Genomic DNA, 23,436 nt, shown 5'->3' on the forward strand with positions numbered 1-23,436 from the left:
GCGTGTGGGACTGGCGCAAACAGGAGAGGCACTCTACTCGGGAGGCTGCTGCGTATGGCACGGCCGTGCGGCCCCTATCTTGAAAGCAATGTGCGATGGAGACAGTCTATGCATCTAGGCACACCGCGCTTTGTTCTCGTTGCTTAGTTCGCATTGAAGTGGGAGGCCGCACGAAAGTCCATTTGCTCGCTCCTGCTACCACACTCCCTCACTCCAGTGTTTTGATAAAGAGTTTCTGCGGTCATTCAGTGAGATGTGTTCATGTTTACTTGTGCATGCGTGACACCGTGCTTGTTAATTTAGTTAGTAAGAGAATGGTTAAAAGTTTATACGACCGATAAAACTACCATCCTTACTATTCGTATAGCTGTCTACTAATTTGCCATCGCATTTGATGCTTCGCTTCTCACGCGAAACTGAGACTTTTTCTTTATTTATCGCAACTTCACTGCATTGAAAGTAAATCTTTGTTTTTACAAATGAGAGAAAGTTGTGTTTCTATATGAAAGAATGAGGTGCGCAGTACTGTAAAGGACCTTTATTTTTTTTAGGTCATGGCAAATAGGTGCGCACCGTGTTACTATCGAGGGCACGTTAAAATCGAGTAAGTACGGTACTATAAATACCTAGTGTATACTCTCAAAGGAATTGTGGCAAAGGTGCACGGCTGGTATGTAATTGCCTTATTTTGTTACTAGTAGCAGGTATTAAACAGCACCTATGCAGACAACGCGTGCACCTGGCGGTGAAGCAGTAGTGATGCAGTTGTGGCATATATTGAAGAAACGTATGCGACTTTTGATCTCTCTCTTGCACCTAGGCAGCCAGGCGCAATGCTCACTCATCATTTGTGAGTTGACGGAACACATCTTTCTGGTCCCAGCTTTCAGAGCGCAAGCCTGCACCGTGATGCAGCAGGCAAGTGCGACGTGGGCCAGCCAACGCACACAAAGCGTGTAAACTGCAGTTGACAAAGCTGCACAAGCTACATTTCAACAGCACAGTCGCTTACCCATCAACATCTGCTTAGCAAACACTTTCTCGGGGTCACTATATGTACTACTATAAGCCACGATTTTGCGTGAAAACCAAATGTAAGTTGCATTCAGGGACGATATTCTCGAGTGATAATTTCTGGTAGTGCATCATCTTCAAGACATTTCGCACGTCTCTGCTTCGGACACATTGAAGTAGACGAACAAAAGCCTTTTTGACACAGCGCCAGAAATGAGCAGGAATCGCATGCTGCATTTGTCACGAAGGAGAACGCTATGCAGCGGCCATAGTGTAGATGCAGCGGCAAGCCGTGAAGGAATGTGATAACGCCGCCAAAGTGAAATGGGTGAGGCTTTATCACGGCCACAGTCCGAGCTCTCTGGACGTGAGCATCGAGCTCCTCTAGTCCGGCGGTGCTGAGCCCTGGCTGCTTATCATCGTTTACTACAGATGGCGGTAGTTCTCTGATCGGTCAACGAGTCTGGCGTTTCTAGCATTCCAGGCAGCGGCCGGTGAGGTCGGGTACGTCATGCTGGAGATGCTGAGATCGGTAAAATTTTACATTGTGCTTTAAATGTGACTCGCAGCAGCACGACAATCAGTTGTTGCCGCAGCGCAAACACGAGTGCACGGCGAGCAAGCGCTTCTTTGTTTGTCGAAGGCACAAACATAACACGCTTGCTTCAGTGAACCCGAACTGTATTATAGGCCAGCATGCTATGGTCGGCCAAGCTAGCGCGCGATGCACCCTGTTTCAGTGGCTCTGGCGTGCAATAGGACATGTTCGATTGCAGCGCCTGCCACACTAGAATGTAGAGCATCCAATTTTCGCCGATGCAATGTAACTGCATCGTGCATGAATCGCATCCGCGTTAACCAGGACTATAGTCGTGCCTTTAGCTTGGCACCCCAATATGCTCTTCATTGAGTAGGGGCAGAACGCATCGAGGCTCTGCTGTTCAACATAGACGACCAGATAGTGAAAAGCAGCTGGACACAGAGAATACTTCGCACTAAAAGAACATTGTGGGTGCGCAATGGCGTTGACACATCACACGAAGCAGCTAGCAAAGCACACCAACTCTGTCGCTAGCAGACATGCGAGACATGCTCACTGATACATGGAAACGGTATACAAGCAAGGGAAGCAGACGACCCATGTACTGGTTCTCTACAGTCTGTATAGTAAGTCACTTCCGGCGACTAGTAATGGCGGTGTGTGTTTTTTTTTGTTTTTTTTTTTTTAGTTTCAGTAAGAGAAACATCAATTTTTGCGAGCATTTTATGAAGCGTAACATGTCCCACAGAGGCTACTGTATGTCTAAATTAACTGAAACAGGGCTTTTTACGCGTTCCATAATTTTGTTGCAGTTGGCCTTTAAAGCAAACATTTACTTCAATTTGTACAACCGATACAGCTGTGACCTTTTCTTCGTGTAATTGTCTAATACTTTTCTATCGCTGTCAATGCTGAGCCTTTCATACGAGACAGTGACTTTTAAAAAAAATTATTATTAAAGGCTCTTTTTGAGCTTACTCAACAATTCACACTGGGGGAGTTGTGGTGATCTGCTACTCCATCCTTGACTCTCCCCATCCGAGAAATGCCTATAAAATGGTGTGTTTTCTGCATGCATTTGTTTTTGCAGACTGCTTGTTCTTTCAGATTTTTCGACGTTTTCAGTCTCTAGAGAGTCCTACATATTGGTCATTGACTGTATCTCAAAGATCTTTGTGACTTTTAGTCATTGGGTCATCTGATACACAACTACCTGTCTCACTCGCTAAGAAATCTTGACTGAAGTCTATGAAATCAGGGTATCTACCAACCGGGAAAACCGGGAATTCTCAGGGATTTTGAGTAGTCTGGGAAAACTCAGGGAATTTGTGTCTCTATCAGGGAAAATTAGCTGTAATTTTATTGAGAGTCGAAAGTCGCGGTAATTCTGGATCGAGCAACAGACAGAAATCGTAATGAATCGTCTTTGACGACCTGTCGGCGGCTGGAGGAGTTGTCAGTGTACAGTAAACGACCGACTTTCCGGATTCCAGATAATTTCGACGGCTTCGCGGCACCACCACGTCTCCCTAGAGTCAATGTATCAGAACATCTATAATTTCGGACGCAAGAACTCTTCGTCGTCCGATTTTCCGGACGTTTTGTCGTGACCGCAGGTCCGAAACGGTATTTATAAAAGCCGCCACTGCTGCCATATTGATTACCTCGCCGCCTGAAATCGGCGCTCTGGCACGCAGATCCGCTGGCAGCTGTAGCCAATGCTGCGGCAACGCTAGGCCTAGCTGCTTCGACGTTCGCTATGAAGCTTCTTGCCGTTGGGTGCCGTGTTCTTTATTGAAAGAATTCGCTGCTGTCAGCAATGGCACGGACTCCGCCTTTGCGGTCCTTGCGATTGGCTTAGAAAGCACTGTGCGTTGCATAATGCCAGTTCCCGAAAGTCAGCTTCGCCTCCATATAGAACTTGGTGAAGCATGCGCAAAAGCATTGCGGTGAAGCGTAACAAGCGTGGGAAGGGGCAATTGCCACGGGACACAGTATGTATTCCTTAATTATACACGCGTGCAATCGGTATTTCCTGTCACAGTGCGAGCACCGATATGCCTAATACGTGTCCCGAAAGGCCTTCACAGCGTTTCCGAATGTGCCTGTGGTGGTTTGAGCCATTAAGGGCAGTAAATGACATGCACTTATTTTTTTCCAACTGGCCGATTTTTCTGACGTTTTCGCGGCCCCTAAGGAGTTCGAAAACTCGGACGTGGACTCTGCAACTTACAAAGAAGATGCTTCAAATGGTATGTGGGGCGAACGAGTGGCGGAAGGAGTATAGGAACAGAAAGGACCTGCTCATTGAGGAATGAACGGGAAACGAAGCATGCTGCCGCCATTTTGAAGGAGCTTGAGCTCAAAAAACAAAGTGTTGGCTGATGCCGAGATGCAAGTGTCCCTAATGCAAACAAAAATAAACCCTTTAAAGCAGTGAAACATAACAGTGAGGTGTAGTGCATGGGCTGAGAGTATGTCAGGACATTTGAGGTTGACTTACGAGCTGTTGAGAAAGAATCTCAGTCGTGACAAAGTTCGGGCCTCATACCACTGAGCTTGCTATCATTTGATAGAAATAGCTCATATTCAAAAATATTTGCTTTTGTATGCATCTCCTTTTTTATTTGCATTTGAGAATGTCCGACTCGATTTGCAATCTTTTTCGAAGATATCTTATTTGCTGTGCATTTTACTAACCCCACCCTTCTATTTTCTTTTTGAATAACATGAACACTACTCCTTAGTATTAAAACTTAATAAAGTCGCCTTTTTTTATATTTTTATATGCTTACTAGAGAATGACTGCATTGGGCGATATGGTTTCAGCTCGTCTTGACATAAAACTAGTTCTGCATCACTCAAGGAATTTCGCAAAGTCAACTTGGTAGACACCCTGCTATGGTTCCCTGCCTTAAAACCTGCCAAGTTACATGTACAATTCATCATGAGTGTCTGACTTGCTTTTTGTGTTCCTCAAATCTATTTTGATGCTACTGTCTGCACTGGAGGTGCATTGAATAAACACTCGGTCATCATTCAGCATTGTATCATGCCGCCATCTCTTGTCCACAACCCCAGTGCCACGTTTAACCGAAAAATCCAATAAGTTAGTTACGTCCTTTGCACAAGGAGTTCTGTGGAAAGATTTTATTTTCCAAGGAAAAATACAATCGAATCTCGGTAAACAGAAATTGCTTAAATGTAATTGCTGCTTGAATAAAACAACATCCTCTGAATTGGTTGGTTTTGTATTTGGGTAATGCAAAAAACTTTCACTCATCGGAACGAAAATTTGCGTAACCACCTGTAAATAAAACCAAGAAGCAAGCTGTAAAGGATTTTTTTCAGAAAGAGGCAATATATTTTTGCGACACTTGTTATCTATGCAGAAAGCCATCCTTAAAAATCGGTGGCAAAGACGCACGCAGGGAAAAAAATTGACTGATATTTAATGCTAATTGATTAATTAATTTACGAATTAATGATAATGGATTTAATGATATTGAATATTTAATGAATTTTGTCCCATAGAGGAACGAAATAAGGGCAATGGAAAGTTTGAACACCTTACAGCACACTGTTCGATAATTTGCACGATTGCATGTTATTCTGCCCCTAATTAGGGCAGTAAGAGCAATGTTTTTGTTTTGATACGTCGCCGGCACCTCCTTGAAACTGAAACTAGCGAAGCGTAGTCAGTCGAGTAGCTGTCAGTGGTGCCAAAACCATGAGACAAACTTGCTGCTACATTCACTTCTGTATGCCTACCATATCTAACATTGTCAGGAGGGTGTATGACATATAGTGCTTCACCTCTGCACATCTTTCTGAGTAAACAGAACTCTTGTCGAGTTCATATTTCTCCACTTTTGTTTTAGGTTCCATTTAATGGGATTCTACAGCATTCGGCAAAACATTGCTGAATGTACTGCAGAGTGAAGTTGATGTGGAGCCAGAATTACTCTGTTAGAACCATTACGTTGTTACATTTGTGTTGTCTGCCCTCACAGCTAACATTACCGAACAAGTAACCTGAAGCAAATGCGGCAGCTCATCTCGCGCTGCTGAACGATGCCAAAATAAATGAAAGTGCGAGTGGCGCTTCACTGTTCAAGCAGAAGCAATTCATTCTTCCAGCTTTTGGTACATGCAGTGCCGTCTGACTGCAGCAGCGATGAACTGCTGCACATCTGCAGTCAGGTTAATGAATTTGTGGGTTGATGTCCCCTTTTGATGTTCCCAGCACGCTCAACTGATGCGCAAGTCTTGAGCATGATGGCAATGTGCTGCAGGCCTCTGATTTTGTGCCATACTCGTTGCCAGAAATGAGTGGACGCCTATACAAAAACAAAACCAAATTTCTTTACACATGGCATCTGATGAAAAGTGTCCAACAAAATTGCAGTTCTCCACCATCACACCTACAGAGTGCCGATAAGCCAAGAAACTGGCGACAACACAAAATGAAGTGCAGGGCACAGATGCAGCAATTTATCAGATCCACTGTTTACTTCGCTGCCCATTAAGCCAAAGGTCACAGTCAAGGAAGCTACTGTCCAGTTTGCGTCTGGATGAATACTGAACCTTCCAACGAAACATGCTCAATGGATTGTAACCCATTTCCACATTACTTTCATGAATTGTAGCCGTCAATTAATTTTCGTAAGATCTTGCTCTCAAAACAACCCGATCTAGCTTCCAGATCTCGGGCATTGTCCTCAAAACCAGTGTTTGGGGATCTGGATGCATCCTATTTCTGTGTGGGCAGTGTGCAGGGACAGAAAGGCACTGCGCTGTGTATGTGTCCACAGTTCTCTGCCTTCGTCCTCTTGCTTTGCTGAAGCATACTGGTGTACTGAACTTGCACCCAATGTGGCATGCAGGGAGCTGCAGAAGGATGTGCCGAGTGCCAAGCTTCTTCCATGCCAAAGCATGCCAGCCTTGGCCACCATCATTCGCATTATTGGAGCGAGACGGCTTGAGCAGCAAGACCCTTTTGGATGTGAGTGTTGTGCTAGCCGTTCGTGCATTAGTAGTTGGAAGTAGTGCCTTGTTTGTCTTCTTTTTGCCGTCCGTGTCCTTGTGCGCTTGACCTGCCTTAAGGAATATGATCCCTAACGAAAGTTGTGAACTTGTGGTCATTCTGCTAATGGGTAGCAATAAACCTCTCCTGTTACCAGATGATGAAAATTTGGTGCAAGCTTTCGCTGTACTTTTCTCTGTTTATAGCAACAGCATGACAGTGGCCAATGGGCAAAACATGAGTGCACAGCACCGCACACACAAGCTTTCCTTAAAGTTACAGTAGTTTTTCAACTTCCGTAAGAGAAGTTGGGAACATCTCATAGGTGGAACTGGTCCCCCCTCTAAATCCACCTCTGCATGCGATGGTCGCGGTGGCATGCCTAGCATAGCCAGCGGTAGTTAAGCCAGAACTTCACACTCTCTGACCACTTGGGCTAACTCTATTTGGTCAAGGCTTAGTTAAATGTCGGTGCAGTTGCAAGCAACCAGTGTCATGCATACTTTGAATGCTCTGTCAGCTTACTCCACACGATCATGTGGCAACATGGTTGCTGTGAACAGACAGCAATGAAGAGGCAACCATGGCATGTGAATTTTCTGCACATGTGCATGACAAGCATTCAATTGGTGTTGGTTGCAACAAACGACATCAGCGAATGGGTGAAAATGTGATGCAAGGTGCCGAAGTTCAACTTGCAATCGACTGTTTCTTTCTGTATTACGATTTCTTGGAACAGCTGCATATTGCAAGATCACATCATTACATTTATATTCATGTTTCTTAAAATTTTATTTCAAGTGTAATCAGGTATGCCCTGGAAGGCATTGAAGGCCCCTTTAGACCTTTAACGCAGGAGCTGTATTATGCTGAGCATTTTCTTCCTCAAAATACGGAGAATCACCTCGGCTTTTCATAATAAAGTTTGACTGCCAAAAGTCCCAAAAATGGCTTGAGCCGTCCATCGCTTTGCACATCTGTGTAGCAACACCAGATGGATGTAACAGGCCTGTTGAAGGAAAGTTCCTACAATGTAGGTATTTTCTTTTGTGGTGCAAGCCACGCCGAACAGTTGGGCCAATTGTGGCCCAACTGTAGCCATTGCCTCTTGCACAATACCATACACAATACCAAAAGAGACTTCTAAAGACAGAGTATGTGCAATAGCACCACTTCTTTTACAGAAGCTTTCTTTTGTAAGCCACAACTATGTCCACACTTCTTTGCTGTAAGAAGTTGGAAAAAAGTATGTGCCAAAGATTGCCTGCTGTCGCATTATTGTAATTTTTCTTTTCCAAACTGGTGGAATTTTTCTAATGCAAATTTAATGCATGGCTTTGCATTGTAATCTGACTCACTTACGCAAAAAAATCCCACCATTGTCACAAGTGTTTGTGGTCTTCAAGCCATTCCTAAAGGGCGGAATGCCAGCAGCACCAGGCAGTCTGGATTCCTGTGTCTTGTGCTTTGATTAGTGGTGTTTAACCCTTTTTGTGCCATGGATGAGCTGGGTTCGTCTACACATTTATGGTAAAAACATGCCACGACAAGCTCAGATTGTCGACAACATACATGTTTCATTTTCTCTAAATTTTTTTGCCGGTGATACTTCTCATTTTCTTGTGTAGTGCTGCTAGTCTTGAACTTATGCAATAAATGGTGGAAATTTGGAAAACAAAATGTGTAATATATCTGTGTAATATAAAATGTGTAAATTGCTTTTTGTAGATGATTCTGAAGTAAAATAAATTGGCTATGCTTGGTTGGAATTCAGGAGATTACTTGGCACAGAAGGAGTTCATTAATATCCAGGGGCTGTGAGAGGTGTCATAGTGGAGACCTTCTAATATAAATATTTTGACTGTCTTGGGATCAGTTGCATGCATGAGCATTTTTGCTTTCCACTTCCAGTGTTGCATTTTGCATGTCAAGCAGGGTACCTGGACGAATGGGCCTCTTTATGCAACTCAGCTGTGGGACAGGACAATGCATGATTGTCCTAATTGTCACTGTCATCGTGCATGATTGCACGATGACAGTGCATATACGGTCATCAGTGCACAACAAATGCCGTTTGCTTCGCCCTTGTTGCACATCAGTGGCAGACCCGTACTGTGTGATGCTGTGCGAGGGCCAGTCGGTGCGCTCGACTGTCTGTCGGGGCACGCGGGACCCAACGTGGAACATCAGCGCCCTCTTCTACCGCAAGGATGCCTCCACACCCATTAAGATCCAGGTCAGTGCAGGCAGGGAAATGAGTATTTTCTCAAAGTGAGCCAAATCCATAAGAAACGAAGTGGATAATATTTCATGTTAAAGCCGCTAATTGTCAATGGCAAATAATGCTGTCTGGGCGTATTGGTGGCAATAAGTAAGTGTGACTAGTACAATAAATCTACCTCACACAGTTTAAGCGCACTTTGACACCAAACTTTAGATCTAACTTTTTTTAGTTTTTGCAGCGAATCGTCCCACTTTGAATAGAAGTCTTTGAGGGCCACTTTGGGTTCTCTTGATTTTTCGCTTTCTTTTCCCCTTTGGCATGTCTGTGCTTGAGAAGTAGCACAACAGTACCATGGCTACTCACAAGCACACCGTAAATCATGTATCTGCAACAGTCGCCTCTTGTTCACGAAACTTATCTTATGGTGCACCACTAAGCTTCGAAGAGATGTTTGGTTTTTGCTAAGACACCGACATTCATCTCTTATGTTTTGCAAACCATTAAAATGAAGTCTGCAGCACTGTCAAACTTTGCTCATTAAACTTTGCTTTTCGCTGATGCCTCTGATACAAGCTTGTACTTCAGTGATTTCTGTGTGTTCACATTTCAGCAGGGTATGGCAGTACACACCAGCGCAGCCGCACATCAAACCAAACCTGCGCAAGCGCAGTGATGGCTAAATGCCTCGGTTCATGTCGTCTGCCATATTACACGGGCCCGCCAAGCCTAAGTTACAAAGAGGTGAAGCAAGGTTTACTTGAAGTTGCATATTGTTTTGCAGTAAGCCAGCCTTGCACTTGTGTGCTGAATGCAAAAAGACAGTGATTTCACCACATCGAGCAAAGTACACTGTGTCATCAATTCTGTTGGTGTGCCCAAACAATGCAGCAGACAACATGAGCCACGCTTTAAGCCGCCACAGTGCCCGCATAGCTTTACTTTGATGCGCGGGGGCGTTGGCACACTGAATAGCATGGCCATGCTCTCGCGTGCCCTGCAATACTTTTTGGGCAAGTGTACCTTTGAAGGATTTTGTCTAGCTGCCAACCAGTCGTCAACTTCTTCATAGCCGTCATAGCCCATAGCCAGGACTATCCCACGAGTGCAAATAAACAGAACTAGACAAAGTGCTTACGCAGGAATTATAGAAGACGCCATACCGGTGGTGTTGTTAGGCGGTGCTGTTGGAAGCGCTGCAATAGCTGAGGTGTAAACTTGCACTGGCTCATGAGATGCATTGTCAGCTGTGCGCTTTCTGGTTCAGCAGATGACGGTTCTGGCGCACAATTCTCCGTTTGCGGAGCCGGCCACGCTTGCTTTCTGTGCACCTTCATCGCAAGGTATCATCCGCACTGCTGATTTCTAGAGCCTATGGTGGTTGCATCAATGACCAACCATGAAAACTGGGCATAGGCAGTCACTTAAAATAATTTGTTTTAGCCAAATCGATCAAACATGTGAATTAGCTATGCGTGCTGTCACAGTTTTGTGCTTATCTGGAGTGACGAGCCGCATTTGTTCTCGTGTCAGTTCTGTTCGTGTCAACGACAACATTTATTTTTTCTTTACTTATGTATCTCAGTTTCACGAGGCTGACTCAGACATGCGCGGTTTAGTAGTGGAGGCACGAGAGGCAGTTCTAATCCCAAGCATTTTCTCTGCACGAATGGCTTGGAACGCCATTTAGGCGGGCACCTTGCATGGTATAGCGACTCTCATTTGGTGTTCAATGCGGTATGAGCTAGGACGATTGAAAAGATGTAGACCGTAATTTTTCTCACATATTTTGTGAAAGGTGCATGGAGTGAGGAAAACGATCCTAATTGTCACAAAGCTGCAATGTTTTCTTTACAAACGAACATTAAAGGTATATTGACAGACTAAAGTTTGCAGGGCAAGCGAACTGTACTCGACAAACACTTCTAGCATGCCTTACGTTCCATATCTTGCACAAACATTTCAGTTTCCCAAACACAAGGGGCATACTGCAGCTTTGAACATGTTAGAGACATTTATAACAAATGTTTTGGTAAAGTTAGAGCAAGAGATACTACTTTAAAACATGGTTAAACCATGCCGACTGCATGGTAATGTATTATCATGAGTGCTCCAGGAAATATTATCAGTAACATGGACTGCAAGTTATTTTACAAAAGAACACATGTATGATCCATGTGTAAACGTTGCAAAACGTATACAGGTTCGCTGTAAAACAATAGAAAGGTTTGAGAAGCCAAATGTGTGGAAAGTATTGTTCTGAAGGAAAGTCAAGGTTGTTAACAGCTGTGCACTCTTGCTGTGCACACGTTTGTGTATACGACAGGTTCTAGCACAAATCTGATATTCACGACTGAAATGTTCCAAACTCACTCTTGTTGCTCACATGAACAGAAGCAATGTGAAAACAGGAAATCGTGACTTGTCATCCACGATAAGCACCAAAGTGATGACACGGATAGCTAACACATGTGTTCGGGTAATTCATTTATGAAGAAAAACATATCTGAAATGGCTGCCTAAATTCAGCTTTTAAGGTCGGTCATCTATACAACCATTGCAGGCTCTAGAAATTAGCGGTGTGGGGCGATGCGTTGCGATGAAGGTGCACAAGAGAGCAAGCGCAATGGGACCAACAAAAGGAGGATCGTGTGCCAGAGTTGTCATTCGTCGAATCGGAAGCACCGAGCATGTGACGCGTCCCATGAGCCTTTTTAAGTTTACGCCTCACCTATTAAATACCGTAAAAACCGGACTATAGGTCGGACCGGAATATAGGTCGATCCCCCAACTAACGAATCCTCAAAATGAAAAAAAAAAAAAAAAAAAATCCTTTTCAATGGCAAAAGTACCGAAAGACATGACACCCTTACCTTGAAACAAATGCGACTCGGGGGGTTGCACAATGGTGACAGTATTTATTTAAATGCTGCTCGCATGTGCACCCGGCCAAGTTTTTAGCGGTTTCGCGCGATCATCGACACGCGTGCTTGTCAACACCTTATTAATGGCGCTGAGCAGCGAAACAAACGAGATACGCGCATGTGTACACATGCCCTTAGCTATTTCGCCGCTCCGTGCCGTGATGATAAGGTGCTGACAAACACGCGGGTCGATGGTCGCGCGATACTGTTAAAAGTTCGTCGGGTGTACAGTACACAGAAGGGCACGAAGTGCGCAAGCGCTACTCCGAATCAGAGCAACGCCTTTGATCAGAGTCGGATGACGAGTGCTTCTCGCTGCCCAGTCCATAGGCGCGTGCGATCTCTACCGCTTTCAAACGGATGCATTCGGCAGTCACAGGCAGCGATCTTACACGCAGCTCGCGGACGGACTCCGCAACCTTGCCTTCCAGTTCTGCAGTCCACTGCGATCCGGCACGAAATGACGTTTTCTTTTGGTTGCTGCAAGTTGTAATACGTTGCTTTTGCCTCCGCCACTACCGAATGCTCTTTTCGGATACTTCAAGTTCGCGCTGTGCCGCCAGGTTGCCGTGGGCTTCCGCGTACTCAATCGCCTTTTTCTTGAAGGCAACGGTGAATTGAGGTCGGCTTCCGCTCCCGCTCATTTTGAAACAAAATGAAAGTGCAGCCTTTAATTAATATAACTTTGCGACAATGGAAACGCAAAATGCCGGTGTCACAGGTGCCACAGCGTCGCCACGCCGCCATGCTGCTGATGGCGATGGCGAAGGCGGCTGTTTACTTTATCCGCCCATTGTTGCAAGACTTCCGTAATTTTTCCGCCAATGTCCGGTATATAAGTCGAGGGTCGACTTTTCGCGATGGGTTTTTGAAAAAAAGTTCGACCTATATTCCGGTTTTTACGGTAAGCAAAATTGGCTCATATTGATTGGCACGGATGAAGGACTTGGCTAATTTTTTATTAACGCTTTTTTGTAACTTAAGTTGCCTCATTTTGATATACTCGGACCTGAGTGCCTAAACGAAGCGTATGAAGATGCTGTCTTGAATACAAGAAAGTTTTGCTTAGTTTCGGTTTCGGGGAAAAACACTCCTCAAATAGAAATAGGCAAATGTCTTCAGCAATTTCAGTTATATTGTTGCAGCTGGTAGAAGCAAGGGAAAAATTGGAAAATTTGGAGGACACTGAAACTTTGCCTTTAAGAGTGGAACGCGATAACATTCAAAGATCCCCGACCGTTTCTCACGCTTCCCCGCAACTGGAGCATATGTAACTGTAATGTTTACCGGGCAATGCTGGCCACGAACGCTATGCACGAAGGTGGGCTTTCTGGTAGAAACACGGCTTCTTGCGTGGGCCGCTCAGATAGCGACAGTACAATGCGCTGTAACCACTCCGCTCGTCTGCTGCCTTGCAGAGGGACACGATGTCGCAGCTTGACACATTGCCAGTCGCTACGTTTGCAGCCCACAACGCAACAAAGTCGAATTGTGGTGCTCGTGAAAAGACTGAGACCGACTCTGACCGCGGAGCTCTCGTCAAAATGTAGCATGTTGTAACACAAGCAGATGACGCTTGCTGTGTGCCGGAAGTGCTTAAATGTACTGAGAAAGTGTCTTTGTGCATTCTCTTTCTGTTACTTTCTTTTTATAGAAACAAATAAACTAAAATTCAAGCTATTACGAACAACATTTGTTCTCCATAAAGTTGGAAAAATTATTGATGACGCGCCCTGGGCAGCCAATCGGATAGCTCGCCCTACTAATGTCATTAGGGCAAATGACGTCGAATGGGTAGGGGCGGCTTAAAATTCTGCTGAGCGATGTGCTGCGATTGGCAACAATGTACATTTTTAAAACCTTATAATAAATTACACACTTTATGTGGAGCACTTAGAGGTGTCAATTAATGATCAGAAGGACTTACTCTAATGGCTCTGTATGTTTGTACAAAATGTTCAAAATTGTTTCAGGGTCCTTTAAGTAAATTTCTTGCTTTACATGGAGGGCCTGGGTATGGGTGGTTCGAAAATCTTTTTGCTGAAACGTCCGATGGTGATACCGGAGCTTCTTAACTCTATCGCGTTAAAATTTGTTTCCACAATATGTACAGACAAGCGCACAGTAACCCAGTCACCAGCGTCATCTTCAGCACCAAGCTCGTGCTCTCTTTCCTCATTGTTGTGCAGTTTTGCAATAATACTACACCATTAACTAGTACGCTATACCCAGAACAGCCATGTAGCCCTAAGGGGTTTAGTTACACCTGTATATATCCAAGATCCCCTGGCAACCGTAGCCACCACCGTGGCAGCGCTAGGCCCAGCTGCTTCTATGTCCGTTGTTAGGCTTCTTGCCGTTCGGTGCCGTGTTTTTCGTTGACAGAATTCGCCCCTGTCAGCAATGGCACCGACTGCCCTTGTGCTCCTCGCGATTAGCTTCGAAGCTCGGAAAGCATGGTGCGTTGCATAATGCCGGTTCCCAAAAGTTAGCTTCGCCTTATTGCTATTGTTACACAGTGCAGAATATGCGGTGAAGCATGCTTTACCGTTTGTCATGCGGTAAAGAATGACAAGCATGGGAAAAAGCAGTTGTCACGGGACACAGTGTGTATTCCTTAATTATACACGCGTCCACACGTTGTCTTGTGTCACAGTACAAGCACCGATATGCCTAATAAGTGTACTGGCAGGCACTCAGAGCTTTTTCAGATGTGCCTGTGGCAATTTGAGCCCTTAATTTTTTCGAACTGCCCGATTTTTCGGATGTTTTTGCGGCCCCTAGGGAGTCCGTAAAATAGACATTGACTGTGCAACTGACCAAGAGGATGTGTCAAATGGTCCGTGAGGTGAACGCGCAGTGGAAGGAGGACGGGAACAGAAAGGACCTATGCATTTAAGAAATGAAAAGGAAAGGAAGCGTGCCGCCACTTCTTTGAGGGAGCTTGAGCGCAAAAAAAGAAATTGTTGGCTGACGCCGAGATGCAGATGTCCCTCATCCAAACCAAAGTGAACTCTTTAAAGCAGTGAAACGCAACACTGAGGCGTTGTGCACGGGCTGAGAGTATGTCAGGACAGTTGAGGCTGACTTAACAGCTGTTGAGGGAGAATCTTACTTGTGACAAAGTTCGGGCCTCATACCAATGAGCTTGCTATCAGTTGATGGAAATAGCCCATATTCGAAAATATTGTCACGTGGTGGTGACCTTGAAGAACACAGTAGCAATACTGTGAAAGACAAAACTTTCTTTTTTGGGCGAACCTGTGCCCACAAAACAGGCTACACTTATGGCACAACGATAGCGGCGAACACGGTCGGCGATCGTCAAAACTCTGATCAGCGGGTCAAGCGCCTCGGCTTTTATACATCAGTCATTCAATGTTCCAGAGTAATTGCTAGGACTCCTGTGCCTTCCATAAAGTTATACACCATTCGCGTCACGCGATGAAATCAGATAACACAAGGTTCGGCGACGACAGCGGATAGAAGCATCGATAACATTCCAGAAACTTCCGATACATGCAGGCGCATCCCGCGCTGTGTGATAACATTTGTTCGGCGGCGAAACGTGGTCGCCCGATAAAGATAGGCAAGTGCACGTGTCAATATTTGCATCTCCTTCTTATTCATATTTGACAATGTTCGACTCGATTCGCAATAGGTATTATCATTTTTCTTCGAAAGTATTTTATTTGCACAATTTCACTAAACCCTTCCTCCAGTTTTCTTTTTGAATAAAATAAACACTGCTCCTTACTATAAAAACTGGATTAAGTCGTTTCTTATCTTTTAACACGCTTACTAGAGAGTGACAGCATTGGGCAACATGGTGTCAACCCATCTTGCATAAAACAAAGTTCTTTGTAAAGCCACTTAGAGAAAACCTGGAAACTCAGGGAATTTGGAAATGTCAACTTGGTAGATACCCTGCATACAGCAAATGTGTATTTTTCAATTTCTGCACCTGTCTTATTGCTTATGCTTTGTTTCCGTTCATGGCCTGTGTTTTGTATACAATCGACTTTCGTTAATTTGACCCTGATGGGACCGACAAAATTGATCGAAATGTATATCCAGTGAGTTGAATTAAACAGGATGCAGATTAAAAGCCAACACACACCGCTGATTCATTTGGCAGTATTAAACATGCACCCACTTTCTTTGTGTCCAAAGTAGAAAACTAACGTAGACATTAAAGTCACCAAACAAAGTTGAAATCTAACGTGCACCCGATTTTTTAGCAAGAAATATGGGGAGGAGCTTATAATCCATGTTGCACAACTGCAGGCGGTTTTTTAATGTAATCTTCGCTGCAATACACTTGTGTTATGCGGTGAAACATATTAAGATCGCGAAGGCGGTTTTAGTATTCTGTCAGATTGTGCTACGCAGGCAATTGTTGGCATAATTCTCCTGAAAAGAGAAAGGTGCATGTTAAAATAGGGTAAATACTGTAATCGGACATAGTGAGCTGCAATATTGCTCGAAAATCTTCCTAGGGCAGTTCGAAAATGCACATTCTTGACGGGAGATTGGCACAGGTTCAGTGCATTCACTGTCTCCTAAACGCTGCCAAGAGAAACACTGCTATTAATGGGTTTGCTATTGGGGTCACTATAAAGGTCAGGAGCATGGATTAAGAGTGATGTAGTTTGAATTATCCAGGGAAGGTTAATTTTGGGATCTAAATAACGAAACTTTGGGCTCATGGAAATGCATGGGCACCACTGGTTGGGACCTTCGACTGGGAGCGAATTAACCGAAACAGAATTAACCGATGTCGCATTAACGGATGTCTACTGTATATGCTCAGCTAGGCATAGAAGTCAAGTTCCCTGGTAAAGGTATCATTTTTGCATAGAATAATAAGCACAATCTTTGTACAGAATAGTGAGAAAGACGAAGGACACTAGTCCCTTGTCTGTCCCATCTAAAGTTTGTGCTTATTATTTGTCACAAGACTGAACCAACTAGTCCAGCAAGCAACATAATCTATTAAAGTACATTCCACTTTTGAAAGACAAGAGACAATGCACAATCGTTCGCATTGCACCATCTATAGCGTCAGCAGTGCTCATAGTCAAAGTGCACGCCTTTGTCTGCAGGTGTGGAACAGCCACCTGATGATGGACACATACATGGCCAAAGCATATGTCGATGCTCCACTGGGCGCCGAGCGGCAGAAGCTGGAAGTGCCACTCGTGGGGCACCGGAACAGGCCGGCCGGCAGTAATGAAGGCAGCCTGGGCACTCTGCTTGTCGAGGTCACCACCACTGACGATTTGCTAGCAGTGTGAGCCAGCGACACGTAGTGAAGCGCACACTGTGTGTGCACCCCTTTCCACCCCTAGAATTGGAGCACCTCCCTGGAGGGGCTTTTGACCAAAGGTTCCACATGTGCCATTGTGTAGCACTACTAGTGCGTTGCTGCTGTAATGAAAATATGTCATTAAAGTGTTTGTTGCTGTAATACGAATGTGTGTAAACACTGATATGTCTTGTATTAACTACTGCAGTGACTTGCTAGTCATGGCATTCTGCTGCTGAGAACAAGGCCGCAGGTTTTATTCCCGATTACTACAGCCATGTTTTGAGAGAGTTTAAAAATTCCAATTTATGTACCAAGACTCCGGTGCAAACTGAAGAATCAATGTTGGGCAAAATTAATCTGAAGTACTTCTTGAGAATGTTTCGTGCAGTCTGTGTTGCTTTGTGATTAGTTAAAACGCCATCAACAATCACTGAAAGATTTAGACAAATAAAACAAGGTTGGAGGGCATGTTGCAGGCACTGCAGCTTGCTTTCATCCTCAAAAACTGTGCAGTCACTGCGTTTTACCAGCACTAACCTATGAGGCAGAAACTTGTAGGATACCAAAGAACCTTTATTATGACCACTTGAATAATGGTTTAAAAAAAATTATAGGCCCAATATTAGGTGACAGGGAAATGGCATTATGGTTTAGAGAGAGGAAAAAAACTTATTTTCTGGTTAGTTGGGTGTAGTGTAAAAAGCCCTCAGTCTAGAGCCTCACTTACAGTATTCTTCAGTGCAGCACTGATAAACCCCGCAAGGTACCTTCGGTCGTCAGCTCTGGTGGCTTCTGTCAAGGTTCAAGGCGAAGCTTTGTGGGAGCAGGTGGGTGGTGATGGGTCTGTAGGACCACAGGATGTGGGAGGTGTCTGGGTCCTTGGGCAAGAGAGCGGAGAGGAAGTGCACTTGCGCTGGTGTGGGGAGTGTCTGTCTAGGCCTGACACTCCCTGTTCACAAGTAAGCACTTTGCTGAGCTTGGGGAACTTGCGTGTAGCCTCTTGGTGGGGTCACAGAAGCAGGAAAGCCCATCTTGTTGTCCAGGCTAGTGGCGGGATGTCTTGTGTCTGGTTCAAAGCCTCGCAGGTGAGCTGATAAGCTCTTTTCATTTCCCAGCATACCGTTATAACCACAAAACTTCTAAAAGACCCTGTAGGTGCTCTTGCACAAGTTTAGAAATATAGACAGGGAAATTGTTGTGCACCAATTTGCCCCACGCTGCCATGGAGCTGGTAAATATGATTTTCAGGGGGGCTCATTTGCAAGTGGGCATGTGTTTGATGGCTGTCAGCTCAGCTAAGGTCGGATTTGTCTGGGGGTACCTCCATTTGTACAGTATGGAGTTCACTACTCACGGCTGCTACGGCGGAGCCCTGTGCTTCAGTGCTAGCATCAACGTAAAAGTGGATGCCGTGTGGTTGTCTTGCTGAGTGCCTTTTGGTTGGCCACCTGCTCAAGTCTCCTTCTTGTCTCATTCGGGATTCATGTGGCATGGCAGTGCAGCTATGGGGAAGAGTTTGCATTGTTTAAGGAGTATCGGGCATGCAAACAGAATAGGCAAAGCTTGTGGTTATTTCATAACCAATGCCATGGAGCATATGCGTGCATTGACGTCTGCTGCAGACAGAGTTCTTGGATTAGAGAGGAAGCATGTGTACCTGATATTTTGTCTTAAGAGGCAGGTCATATAATGTATAGAGCAGATAAGTGGTGGTCAATTTGCGGCATGTTCCAATTCTGGCCAACATTGATAGCCAATATGGCAGTTTCGGAAGTATGTAATAGAATGCATCTGAAAGATGCCACCTTATATTGACAAAAAGAAAAAAGCCAGGAAGTGCATATGTTATCGCTTATTTTTTTTTCCCCCACAGTAGTGGAAACAAACCAAAAGGGCAATTATGGTGCCTACTGTACAATAAGCCAGCTAGCCGAATTACGACTATCTGAACATGCTGACGAATCGGGGAAGTTTGACTCTCTGTGACAGGATATCAAGCAAATATGTTTGCCCCATGCTGGACAGTAAGTCATTCATGGGTGGTCTCACCAATCGAGGCACATGCGTACCAACACATATTCGTCCATCCCGATGTCTCGCTACGCAATCTTTTGCAGGACGGTTCCGCGATATGTGCTGGGGAACACACGGCTGTTCGACTGCGACTCCTCCTAGCCAAAAAAAAGCATGAAGCTGGTTATCCTTGTGCCCAAGTGTTCCCACCGTCAAGCGCGTTAACAACAAAATAGTCGCGCCATCTCTCATGCTACTGTGCAACTACGTGTACTTGTGCTGTGGCACATGCTATGCAGGGAAGCTAGATTCCATGATGTGACAGCAATGCAGAGAAAACAACTTTAGGAGGTGTGAGAATCGAGTGCAGCACAATGTAGCTTACAAAAACACAATGTAGCTTACATTAAGCATGTACGAAAAGGTTATGCTACATTTTGTGGGATGACCTTGATGCTGAGTTTCGAAATTTTGTGTTAAGCCACCATCTTGTTTGGACAACAAAGTAGCCTGCATTGTTTTTGACTTGGATGCTGTCTTTCTGAAGATGTGTTTTTGTTGGCTTTGTCAGAATTGGAAGGACACATAAGAGCCCGCTGTCTGCTTAGCTGTCTATTTAGTGGTCTGCTGCGAGTATTGGCGGTATTGGAAGTTATCGCCATCTGGAAAGACTTGCCACGGTTGACGTCTACCCTTTTCCTAATGATGATAACAATCATACTTAGTGCTTCTGTGATTATCACCTCCTAGAAATATTTGTGAATGTGGCATTTACCCTTTACCTAGATGATGACAAGAATCGCACTTCATGCTTCTGTGCAGATTATTACTATCTGGAAGGACTCTCCAAGGATGACATCTACGCTTTACCTAATGATGATGAGAATCATACATCATGTTTCTGCACAGGTTATCACCACCTACAAAGAATCACCAATCACCCTTTACGTAATGATAAAAATTTTACTTCGTGCTTCTGGAAAGACTCACCAAAGATAACATCTGCCCTTTGCCTAATGATGATGACAATAATCGCACTTTGTGAGTCTGTGATTATCACCACCAGGAACGATTTCTGAGGGATGATGTCTAATCTTTACCTAATGATGATGACAAAAATCGGACTCCATGATCCTACAATTATAACTATTTAGAAAGATTTAGCCACATTGAAATTTTTCGACTAATTACAACAAACATTGCACTTCGTGCTTTTGTGCAGCTTATAACCATCTAGAAAAACTCGCCATGCACGACATCTACCCTTTACCTTGTGATGTCAGCAAGAATCAAGTTCATGCTTCTGCGCATATTATCGCAACCTAGAAGAACTCGTCAAGGATGGCAAGAATTGCCACCACCTAAGAAGACTCGCCAAGGATATCTGTACAGGGTCCGGCATATTTCACTGCACCTTTTCGAAAAAAGGTTTTGCACTTGCCGCTGCGCTGCTCTTTCTCAAAGTTTGCTGAAAGATAGCATTGTGGAGTTACGTCATTTAGTATAACACTTGCCAAAGTTATTTGCCTGGCTTTTGAGAAAAAAGTGTGAATTTGCTTTCGCTTATGGGGATGCAAGCTGCTGCAGTGGCGGCACTAGCATGAACTTGTGTCGCTGCCTACCAGCAGCTGAAGAAAGCAGCAGGTAAGGTAGGCTTGCTGTGCGCTGCCCGCTTCTGGAACCCGTGGCAAACCTCCCTGACTGGTTGCTTTCTGAAGATGCTGGCAGGCGGCGACACAAGTTTATGCTACTGTCATTGCTGCAGCAGCTTGCATCCCCATAAGCGAAGCCAGGCAATTAACTTTGGCAAGTGTTATATTAAATGATGTAGACTCCAAAATGCAGTCCTTCAGCAAATTTTGAGCAGGAGCAGTGCAGCGGCGAGCGCAAAACATTTTTTCGCAAAGGCACAGCGAAATATGCAGGACCCTGTGTTGCCTCGCTTTGATGGACTCTATGGTGCCAACTCCATGGACTTTAGCTATGGTTTCTGGCAAAGTGATGTCACTCTTGACGAGCTTCATCCATTCAAGCTGAAGCTCACGTCTATGGAGTGAGATGGCAATTAACCTTTGAGCATGACCCAAATAGACTATGCTTGTGCTACCTAAATTTTATTGTGTGACATAGTACCTCAAATGCCTGAAAACCATTCTGGATGCCTTCCATCGGACCAAATTCCTGCTGAACTCTTCGAAGGGCTGTTTTGCCCCATCACCATCTTTGGCCATGTCATTGACCTTATGTACCAGCATGCAGCCACAACTTTTTTTTTAAACAAGTGTCTGCATAAGCGATTTCCTTTGGTAGATGTGGCACTCTGGCAAAAACTGATTTTTCATTTGTTCAGCATGAAACAAAGCCACCTTAGCCTGCACCAGGGTGTCTACATCAGGGAAAACCTGGAAAAGCTAAAATTTTCAGGAAATTTGGAAGTTCTGGCAAATTATGCAAAAAGACTGAACATTCACCTTGGTTGCTTTGAATCAAGGAAATTGGTACCTGCAGGGGTTATGGCAAACAGAGTGGCATAGCAGAAGGAAGCAATTGTTTCAACTGAACCCATGCAATCCACTAATTATGGCATCTTTGGCTGGTTTTGTGGATGCGAGCCTGGTTACGCAGCTGGAACATGTATCAAACACGTGGCAAAATTAGCACAGTGTCTTTTATTTATTCATTTGTGTCTCAGTCTTTTCTACTGTGCTTGTTTTGCCATGAATTACCAACTTGCCAAAGCTTTCACCTTGTCATCTTTATGAAACATGGTCTAGTCAAGTCTGAGTGCATTCAAGCACATTCCAAGCGATTGACTTCTTACTGGTAGTATGTAGCATCGAGAAAGCGTGCTTGTCTTGCACCCTGGAGACCCGGGTTCGATTCCCAGCCAGACTGAAATTTCACAAATTTTCTTTTCAATGCCATTACTTTATCTTGTTTACAGGCACCTCCCTGACAAATTGGACATCAATCTGAGCATTTATTGATGTGTTTTTACTTTTTGCATTGTCGGCCATTTTTGGTACCATCATTCAGTCACACCGCTGACTACGACAGATTTTTGCACAATGGGGCATATACAATAAAACCTCGTTAATTCGAGGTCATTGGAACCGCAAAAAATCTTCGAATTAAGCGGGTTTTCGAATTAACCGGACACACAAAAAAGATTACTTACAGTAATCAGAGATCCTGGTTTGCTGCGTCCTGTAGTTCAAGGCTCCAAGGGTCATGTTTTCTAGTTGGCCAACTACCTGCGGCATTTGAGAATTTTCCCCATGGCACTCAACAAAACTGCGGATAACATTCAGCAATCCGATAACTTGCCTGAGAGCGGGTGCTGGGGAGGCCTCGTTAGCGTCGTCGTCATCGCTGTCATCGCACATGGTTGCATCAGCGGTAGCTTCACTCTTAAAGTCTGAGTAGCACACTTGTTGACCATTTTCAAAGTTCAGATACTCGGCGAAGTCGACCGCACCAGATTCGCTATCCTCTACGCAGAGTACATTGATGTGGTCGCAAGACTCGGCTCCTTTTTCATCAAGTGCACATGAAGAATAGCAAGCATCAGCATCAACGGTGCTTTCCTTCGAGAAGGCAGCGTGTTCAAAGCGCCGCATGATCAAAGTGGGTTCCACTTGCTTCCATGGATACACAATATGACATATGGCCCCAAGGAAGTCAATGGAGCACTCCTTGCCGTTGTCATAGCAAAGGACCATGAGCTTGAGCAGGTGGTGGCAGTAAATCTTCCTCGTGTGGTGAATGACCCCTTGGTCCATTGGCTGCAAGATCGACGTGGTGTTAAGAGGATTAAATACCATCCTAATAGCTTTCAGGTGTGGGATGTCCCCATGCGCCAGGCAATTGTCAACAATGAAGAGTACATTCCTGTCTGTGGCCGCAAACTTGCGGTCAAGCTGCCAAACGTAATCTTCAAATATTGCGCCTGTGACCCAGGCTTTCTTGTTGTGGCAGTAGATAAGCTCATCCCTTGGTGGCAGCTGTGCATTTTTAAAGCAGCGAGGCTTCCCATTCTTTCCAACTGCGAGTAGCGGCAGCTTGTGTTTACCGCACATATTCGTGCTGAACAGAATGGTAATTCTTTCCTTGCCCTGCTTTCGACCCCTGACCGCGGTGTTCTTTGCTGCGGACGTTTTTGTGGGCAGCATCTTGTAAGAAATGGCTGGCTCGTCAAGGTTGTACACATCATCTGCACCATACTCTCTAAGCAATGAAGCCAACGTGTGTTTCTTCCAGTCGTCGACGTTGCTCTCGTTTGCGCTGCCGCTCTTGCCACAGACGGCTACGAAGGTCAAATTATTATGCTCTTTAAAACAGCTCAACCATCCATTGCTACACTTGCACTCTTCGTGCCCAAGTAAT

General features: G+C 44.7%; 1 protein-coding gene across 2 annotated transcripts in view; it reads left to right on the forward strand.

Annotated features, from left to right (window-relative positions):
* Window positions 1-17,196, forward strand: part of LOC126540207 (calpain-5-like) — a 61,299-nt gene extending 44,103 nt beyond the window's left edge. For both annotated transcript variants that reach the window (XM_055075877.1, XM_050186996.2), the window contains 3 exons: window positions 6,442-6,560; window positions 8,681-8,817; window positions 16,832-17,196. In XM_055075877.1, the coding sequence (XP_054931852.1) occupies window positions 6,442-6,560; window positions 8,681-8,817; window positions 16,832-17,023 (448 nt within the window). In that variant the 3' untranslated portion in view covers window positions 17,024-17,196. The remainder of the gene's footprint in view (window positions 1-6,441; window positions 6,561-8,680; window positions 8,818-16,831) is intronic.
* Window positions 17,197-23,436: the final 6,240 nt, after the last annotated feature.

The sequence above is a fragment of the Dermacentor andersoni genome, chromosome 2 (assembly GCF_023375885.2).
Source record: "Dermacentor andersoni chromosome 2, qqDerAnde1_hic_scaffold, whole genome shotgun sequence".
NCBI lineage: Eukaryota > Metazoa > Arthropoda > Arachnida > Ixodida > Ixodidae > Dermacentor > Dermacentor andersoni.